General features: G+C 56.1%; 1 protein-coding gene across 1 annotated transcript in view; it reads left to right on the plus strand.

Moving 5' to 3' along the window:
• LOC142481070 (cullin-9-like) overlaps nt 1-8,187 on the plus strand; it is a gene marked incomplete at its 3' end in the record, with an annotated part of 30,456 nt that extends 22,269 nt beyond the window's left edge. Inside the window, exons 3-5 of the mRNA XM_075582739.1 lie at nt 4,916-4,990; nt 6,371-6,481; nt 8,114-8,187. Coding sequence (XP_075438854.1) covers nt 4,916-4,990; nt 6,371-6,481; nt 8,114-8,187 — 260 coding nt within the window. The remainder of the gene's footprint in view (nt 1-4,915; nt 4,991-6,370; nt 6,482-8,113) is intronic.
• Between the last annotated feature and the right edge of the window lie 1,126 nt (nt 8,188-9,313).

Here is a 9,313-nt window from a genome sequence, read left to right on the forward strand (position 1 = left end):
GGATTAGGGAGATGGGAGCAGTGTAGGTGAGAGTGATGGGATGAGGGGGATGTTGGGTAGATGGGAGCAGTGTAGGTGAGTGATGGGATGAGCGGGATGTTAGGGAGATGGGAGCAGTGTAGGTGAGAGTGATGGGATGAGGGGGATGGGAGCAGTGTAGGTGAGTGATGGGATGAGGGGGATGTTAGGGAGATCGGAGCAGTGTAGGTGAGTGAGGGGATGAGGGGATGTTAGGGAGATGGGAGCAGTGTAGGTGAGTGATGGGATGAGGGGATGTTAGGGGGATGGGAGCAGTGTAGGTGAGTGATGGGATGAGGGGTATGGGAGCAGTGTAGGTGGATGAGGGGATGTTAGGGAGATGGGAGCAGTGTAGGTGAGTGATGGGATGAGGGGTGTGTTAGGGGGATGGGAGCAGTGTAGGTGAGTGATGGGATGAGGGGGATGTTAGGGGAAAGGGAGCAGTGTAGGTGAGTGATGGGATTAGGGAGATGGGAGCAGTGTAGGTGAGAGTGATGGGATGAGGGGGATGTTGGGTAGATGGGAGCAGTGTAGGTGAGTGATGGGATGAGGGGGATGTTAGGGAGATGGGAGCAGTGTAGGTGAGTGATGGGATGAGGGGGATGTTAGGGAGATGGGAGCAGTGTAGGTGAGTGATGGGATGAGGGGGATGTTGGGGAGAAGGGAGCAGTGTAGGTGAGTGATGGGATTAGGGAGATGGGAGCAGTGTAGGTGAGTTATGGGATGTTGGGTAGATGGGAGCAGTGTAGGTGAGTGATGGGATGAGGGGGGTGTTAGGGAGATGGGACCAGTGTAGGTGAGTGATGGGATTAGGGGGATGTTAGGGAGATGGGAGCAGTGTAGGTGAGTGATGGGATGAGAGGGATGTTAGAGACATGGGAGCAGTGTAGGTGAGTGATGGGATGAGGGGGATGTTAGGGGGATGGGAGCAGTGTAGGTGAGAGTGATGGGATGAGGGGGATGGGAGCAGTGTAGGTGAGTGATGGGATGAGGGGGATGTTAGGGAGATGGGAGCAGTGTAGGTGAGTGAGGGGATGAGGGGGATGTTAGATGTTAGGGAGATGGGAGCAGTGTAGGTGAGTGATGGGATGAGGGGATGTTAGGGGGATGGGAGCAGTGTAGGTGAGTGATGGGATGAGGGGGATGGGAGCAGTGTAGGTGAGTGATGGGATGAGGGGGATGTTAGGGAGATGGGAGCAGTGTAGGTGAGTGATGGGATGAGGGGTGTGTTAGGGGGATGGGAGCAGTGTAGGTGTGATGGGATGAGGGGGATGTTAGGGGAAAGGGAGCAGTGTAGGTGAGTGATGGGATTAGGGAGATGGGAGCAGTGTAGGTGAGAGTGATGGGATGAGGGGGATGTTGGGTAGATGGGAGCAGTGTAGGTGAGTGATGGGATGAGGGGGATGTTAGGGAGATGGGAGCAGTGTAGGTGAGTGATGGGATGAGGGGGATGTTGGGGAGAAGGGAGCAGTGTAGGTGAGTGATGGGATTAGGGAGATGGGAGCAGTGTAGGTGAGTTATGGGATGTTGGGTAGATGGGAGCAGTGTAGGTGAGTGATGGGATGAGGGGGGTGTTAGGGAGATGGGACCAGTGTAGGTGAGTGATGGGATTAGGGGGATGTTAGGGAGATGGGAGCAGTGTAGGTGAGTGATGGGATGAGGGGGATGTTAGAGACATGGGAGCAGTGTAGGTGAGTGATGGGATGAGGGGGATGTTAGAGAGATGGGAGCAGTGTAGGTGAGTGATGGGATGAGGGGGATGTTGGGGAGAAGGGAGCAGTGTAGGTGAGTGATGGGATTAGGGAGATGGGAGCAGTGTAGGTGAGTTATGGGATGTTGGGTAGATGGGAGCAGTGTAGGTGAGTGATGGGATGAGGGGGATGTTAGGGAGATGGGAGCAGTGTAGGTGAGTGATGGGATGAGGGGATGTTAGGGAGATGGGAGCAGTGTAGGTGAGTGATGGGATGAGGGGATGTTAGGGAGATGGGAGCAGTGTAGGTGAGTGATGGGATGAGGGGGATGTTAGGGGGATGGGAGCAGTGTAGGTGAGTGATGGGATGAGGGGGATGTTAGGGAGATGGGAGCAGTGTAGGTGAGTGAGGGGGATGTTAGGGGGATGGGAGCAGTGTAGGTGAGTGATGGGATGAGGGGGACGCAAGCCATGTAGGTTAGTAATGGGATGAAGGGGATAGTAACAGCGTTGTTGAGAAATGGTGAAGTGCAGACATGGGGGGGTTAACGGTCCCAGGGGGGAGAGGAAGGGGTTACATGCCCCAGTGGGAGGGAGGGGAAGGGTTTAAATGTACCATGGGTGAGTGAGGAAGGAGTTAAGTGCCCCAGTTGGCCAGGAGAGCTTAACAAAAGGAAACTGGAGAGGAGTTCCTACCTTTCACTGCTGCAGCCGGATGCTCTCCCGCCTCATGCTGCCTGTGGCTCCTTCTCAGCATTCAGGAGGAAGGGAGGAGTGGCAGAGACAACCCAGTGGCAACAGCTCTGACCACTGGCATTCCATAATATCACGATAATAGGTCATCTCCCAAATTGGCACTCCGTGAGATTCTTATTGCAATATTACTGAATATCGGTATATCGCCCAACCCTACCCCCGGCCAGTGTGTGTGTGTGGTTATACCCCCGGCCAGTGTGTGTGTGGGGGGGATTTATAACCCTGGGTGGGTGTGTGGGGAGGAGTTATACCGTGTTTGTGTGTGTGGTTATACCCCTGGGTGGGTGTGTGTGGGTGAGTTATACCCCTGGGTCAGTGTGTGTGGGTGAGTTATACCCTGGCCAGTGTTTGTATGGGGGGAGGTTTACCCCCGGCCAGTGTGTGGGGGAGTTATACCCCCGTGGCAGTGTGTGTGTGTGTGGGGGGAGAGTTATACCCCCATGGCAGTGTGTGTGTGGTTGGGGGAGTTATACCCCCATGGCAGTGTGTGTGTGGTTGGGGGAGTTATACCCCTGTGGCAGTGTGTGTGTGTTTGGGGGAGTTAGGCCCTCGTGGCAGTGTGTGTGTGGTTGGGGGAGTTATGCCCCCGTGGCAGTGTGTGTGGGGCGGGGGATTGGTATACCCCCGTGACAGTGTGTGTGTGGTTGGGGGAGTTATACCCCCGTGGCAGTGTGTGTGTGTGGAGGGAGTTATACCCCCGTGGCAGTGTGGGTGGGGTGGGGGATTGGTATACCCGGGGGCAGGGCTGTGGGGATGAGTTATACCCCCGTGGCAGTGTGTGGTTGGGGGAGTTATACCCCTGTGGCAGTGTGTGTGTGGTTGGGGGAGTTATACCCCCGTGGCAGTGTGTGTGTGTGTGTGGGGGGGGAGTTATACCTCCGTGGCAGTGTGTGTGTGTGGGGGGAGTTATACCCCCGTGGCAGTGTGTGTGGGGCGGGGGATTGGTATACCCGGGGGCAGGGCTGTGGGGAGGAGTTATACCCCGGGGTTTGTGTGTTTGGGTTATATCCCAGGGTGGGTGTGGCGGGAGGTGGGGAGTTAGACCCTGGCAGTGTGTGATGAGGGGCGGGGGGTTGGTATACCCGGGGGGCAGGGCTGTGGGGAGGAGTTATACCCCGTGGCAGTGTGTGATGAGGGGCGGGGGGTTGGTATACCCGGGGGCAGGGCTGTGGGGAGGAGTTATACCCCCGTGGCAGTGTGTGATGAGGGGCGGGGGGTTGGTATACCCGGGGGCAGGGCTGTGGGGAGGAGTTATACCCCGTGGCAGTGTGTGATGAGAGGCGGGAGGTTGGTATACCCGCCGGGGGCAGGGCTGTGGGGAGGAGTTATACCCCCGTGGCAGTGTGTGATGAGGGGCGGGGGATTGGTATACCCGGGGGTAGGGCTGTGGGGAGGAGTTATACCCCGTGGCAGTGTGTGATGAGGGGCGGGGGGTTGGTATACCCGGGGGGCAGGGCTGTGGGGAGGAGTTATACCCCGTGGCAGTGTGTGATGAGGGGCGGGGGGTTGGTATACCCGGGGGCAGGGCTGTGGGGAGGAGTTATACCCCCGTGGCAGTGTGTGATATGGGGCGGGGTGTTTGTATACCCGGGGGCAGGGCTGTGGGGAGGAGTTATACCCCCGTGGCAGTGTGTGATGAGGGGCGGGGTGTTTGTATACCCGGGGGCAGGGCTGTGGGGAGGAGTTATACCCCCGTGGCAGTGTGTGATGAGGGGCGGGGTGTTTGTATACCCGGGGGCAGGGCTGTGAGGAGGAGTTATACCCCCGTGGCAGTGTGTGTGTGTGGTTGGGGGAGTTATACCCCTGTGGCAGTGTGTGTGTGGTTGGGGGAGTTATACCCCCGTGGCAGTGTGTGATGAGGGGCGGGGGGTTGGTATACCCGGGGGCAGGGCTGTGGGGAGGAGTTATACCCCCGTGGCAGTGTGTGATGAGGGGCGGGGGGTTGGTATACCCGGGGGCAGGGCTGTGGGGAGGAGTTATACCCCCGTGGCAGTGTGTGATGAGGGGCGGGGGGTTGGTATACCCGGGGGCAGGGCTGTGGGGAGGAGTTATACCCCCGTGGCAGTGTGTGATGAGGGGCGGGGTGTTTGTATACCCGGGGGCAGGGCTGTGGGGAGGAGTTATAACCCTGTGGCAGTGTGTGATGAGGGGCGGGGGGTTGGTATACCCGGGGGCAGGGCTGTGGGGAGGAGTTATACCCCGTGGCAGTGTGTGATGAGGGGCGGGGGGTTGGTATACCCGGGGGCAGGGCTGTGGGGAGGAGTTATACCCCCGTGGCAGTGTGTGATGAGGGGCGGGGGTTGGTATACCCGGGGGCAGGGCTGTGGGGAGGAGTTATACCCCCGTGGCAGTGTGTGTGGTTGGGGGTGTTATACCCCGTGGCAGTGTGTGATGAGGGGCGAGGTGTTTGTATACCCGGGGGCGATACGACGACCGCTTCCTCTCTTGCAGGTCAGTAAAGCCGCTCGTCAGGAGAAGAGATTCCAAGATTATAACGAGAGGTGCACGTTCCAGCATCAGGCCAAGGTAACGCGGACACGCACCCGCCTGCAGTGCCTCCCTTCTCCTGGGGGGAGACACATACATATACACATGTACACACACACACACACAGTGTGTTACCTGCCTCTCTCCTGGGAGTTGTGTATATGCACACAGTGTTACCTGCCTCTCTCCTGGGAGTTGTGTATATACACACAGTGTTACCTGCCTCTCTCCTGGGAGTTGTGTATATACACACAGTGTGTTACCTGCCTCTCTCCTGGGAGTTGTGTATATACACACAGTGTGTTACCTGCCTCTCTCCTGGGAGTTCTGTATATACACACACAGTGTTGTTACCTGCCCCTCCTGGGAGTTGTGTATATACACACAGTGTGTTACCTGCCTCTCTCCTGGGAGTTGTGTATATACACACAGTGTGTTACCTGCCTCTCTCCTGGGAGTTGTGTATATACACACAGTGTGTTACCTGCCTCTCTCCTGGGAGTTGTGTATATACACACAGTGTGTTACCTGCCTCTCTCCTGGGAGTTGTGTATATACACACAGTGTGTTACCTGCCTCTCTCCTGGGAGTTGTGTATATACACACAGTGTTGTTACCTGCCTCTCTCCTGGGAGTTGTGTATATACACACAGTGTTGTTACCTGCCTCTCTCCTGGGAGTTGTGTATATACACACAGTGTTGTTACCTGCCTCCCTCCTGGGAGTTGTGTATATACACACAGTGTGTTACCTGCCTCTCTCCTGGGAGTTGTGTATGTACACAGTGTGTTACCTGCCTCTCTCCTGGGAGTTGTGTATATACACACAGTGTGTTACCTGCCTCTCTCCTGGAGTTGTGTATATACACACAGTGTGTTACCTGTCCCTCTCCTGGGAGTTGTGCATATACACACAGTGTGTTACCTGCCTCTCTCCTGGGAGTTGTGTATATACACACAGTGTTGTTACCTGCCTCTCTCCTGGGAGTTGTGTATATACACACAGTGTGTTACCTGTCCCTCTCCTGGGAGTTGTGCATATACACACAGTGTGTTACCTGCCTCTCTCCTGGAGTTGTGTATATACACACAGTGTGTTACCTGCTTCTCTACTGGGAGTTGTGTATATACACACAGTGTTACCTGCCTCTCTCCTGGAGTTGTGTATATACACACAGTGTGTTACCTGCCTCTCTCCTGGGAGTTGTGTATATACACACAGTGTGTTACCTGCCTCTCTCCTGGGAGTTGTGTATATGCACACAGTGTTACCTGCCTCTCTCCTGGGAGTTATGTATATACACACAGTGTGTTACCTGCCTCTCTCCTGGGAGTTGTGTATATACACACAGTGTGTTACCTGCCTCTTCCTGGGAGTTGTGTATATACACACAGTGTGTTACCTGCCTCTCTCTCCCAGGACTTTGCGATCTCTCTGCGGAATCGCTTGTGTGTTCTGAGTGGTGAGCCTCCCCTGCGCACACTTACCTTCCTCCTCACCGCCTGCACTGCGCTGGAGCAAAGCCGCAAGGTGAGGGACCCCCCACATAATCCCCCTGCCCCCCCCCCACATAATCCCCCTGCCCCCCACATAATACCCCTGCCCCCCCACATAATACCCCTGCCCCCCCCACATAATACCCCTGCCCCCCACATAATACCCCTGCCCCCCCACATAATACCCCTGTCCCCCCCACATAATACCCCTGTCCCCCCCCACATAATAACCCTGTCCCCCCTTACATAATACCCCTGTCCCCCCCCACATAATACCCCTGTCCCCCCCCACATAATACCCGTCCCCCCCACATAATACCCCTGTCCCCCCCACATAATACCCCCCCCCCACATAATCCCCCTGTCCCCCCCCACATAATCCCCCTGCCCCCCCCCCCACATAATCCCCCTGCCCCCCCACATAATCCGTCTCCCCCCCACAATCCCCCTGTCCCCCCCACATAATCCCCCTGTCCCCCCCACATAATCCCCCTGCCCCCCCACATAATCCCCTGCCCCCCTCATAATCCCCTGTCCCCCCCACATAATCCCCCTGTCCCCCCCCACATAATCCCCCTGTTCCCCCCCACATAATCCCCCTTCCCCCCCACATAATCCCCCTGCCCCCCCACATAATCCCCCTGCCCCCCCACATAATCCCCCTGTCCTCCCCACATAATACCCTGCCCCCCCACATAATCCCCCTGTCCCCCCCACGTAATCCCCCTGTCCCCCCTCCCACATAATCCCCCTGTCCCCCCCACATAATCCCCCTGTTCCCCCCCACATAATCCCCCTTCCCCCCCACATAATCCCCCTGCCCCCCACATAATCCCCCTGCCCCCCCACATAATCCCCCTGTCCTCCCCCCACATAATCCCCCTGTCCCCCCCACATAATCCCCCTGTTCCCCCCGCACATAATCCCCGTTCCCCCCCACATAATCCCCGTTCCCGTCCCCACATAATCCCCGTCCCCCCACATAATCCCCCTGTCCCCCCCACATAATCCCCCTGTCCCCCCACATAATCCCCCTGTCCCCCCCACATAATCCCCCTGCCCCCCCACATAATCCCCTGCCCCCCCACATAATCCCCCTGCCCCCCCACATAATCCCCCTGCCCCCCCACATAATCCCCCTGCCCCCCCACATAATCTCCCTGCCCCCCACATAATCCCCTGCCCCCCACATAATCCCCCTGTCCCCCCCACATAATCCCCCTGTCCCCCCCACATAATCCCCTGTCCCCCCCACATAATCCCCCTGTCCCCCCCACATAATCCCCCTGTCCCCCCCACATAATCCCCCTGTCCCCCCCACATAATCCCCCTGTCCCCCCCACATAATCCCCCTGTCCTTTCACATAATCCCCCTGTCCCCCCCACATAATCCCCCTGTCCCCCCTCATAATCCCCCTGCGCCCCCCACATAATCCCTGCGCCCCCCACATAATCCCCCTGCGCCCCACATAATCCCCCTGCGCCCCCCACATAATCCTCCTGCGCGCCCCACATAATCCCTGCGCCCCCCCACATAATCCCCCTGCGCCCCCACGTAATCCCCCTGCCGGGTTAGAGATTAGTGTGAGCTAATCAGGTAACTGTATTACAGGCGCTGGCGTACGCCTGCGTGTACAGTTATTATAATCAGGATTCTGTATTACAGGCGCTGGCGTACGCCTGCGTGTACAGTTATTATAACCAGGATTCTGTATTACAGGCGCTGGCGTACGCCTGCGTGTACAGTTATTATAATCAGGATTCTGTATTACAGGCGCTGGCGTACGCCTGCGTGTACAGTTATTATAATCAGGATTCTGTATTACAGGCGCTGGCGTACGCCTGCGTGTACAGTTATTATAACCAGGATTCTGTATTACAGGCGCTGGCGTACGCCTGCGTGTACAGTTATTATAATCAGGATTCTGTATTACAGGCGCTGGCGTACGCCTGCGTGTACAGTTATTATAACCAGGATTCTGTATTACAGGCGCTGGCGTACGCCTGCGTGTACAGTTATTATAATCAGGATTCTGTATTACAGGCGCTGGCGTACGCCTGCGTGTACAGTTATTATAATCAGGATTCTGTATTACAGGCGCTGGCGTACGCCTGCGTGTACAGTTATTATAACCAGGATTCTGTATTACAGGCGCTGGCGTACGCCTGCGTGTACAGTTATTATAATCAGGATTCTGTATTACAGGCGCTGGCGTACGCCTGCGTGTACAGTTATTATAACCAGGATTCTGTATTACAGGCGCTGGCGTACGCCTGCGTGTACAGTTATTATAATCAGGATTCTGTATTACAGGCGCTGGCGTACGCCTGCGTGTACAGTTATTATAACCAGGATTCTGTATTACAGGCGCTGGCGTACGCCTGCGTGTACAGTTATTATAATCAGGATTCTGTATTACAGGCGCTGGCGTACGCCTGCGTGTACAGTTATTATAACCAGGATTCTGTATTACAGGCGCTGCGTACGCCTGCGTGTACAGTTATTATAACCAGGATTCTGTATTACAGGCGCTGGCGTACGCCTGCGTGTACAGTTATTATAATCAGGATTCTGTATTACAGGCGCTGGCGTACGCCTGCGTGTACAGTTATTATAATCAGGATTCTGTATTACAGGCGCTGGCGTACGCCTGCGTGTACAGTTATTATAATCAGGATTCTGTATTACAGGCGCTGGCGTACGCCTGCGTGTACAGTTATTATAATCAGGATTCTGTATTACAGGCGCTGGCGTACGCCTGCGTGTACAGTTATTATAATCAGGATTCTGTATTACAGGCGCTGGCGTACGCCTGCGTGTACAGTTATTATAACCAGGATTCTGTATTACAGGCGCTGGCGTACG

The sequence above is a fragment of the Ascaphus truei genome, unplaced genomic scaffold (assembly GCF_040206685.1).
Source record: "Ascaphus truei isolate aAscTru1 unplaced genomic scaffold, aAscTru1.hap1 HAP1_SCAFFOLD_2449, whole genome shotgun sequence".
Classification (NCBI taxonomy): Eukaryota; Metazoa; Chordata; class Amphibia; order Anura; family Ascaphidae; genus Ascaphus; species Ascaphus truei.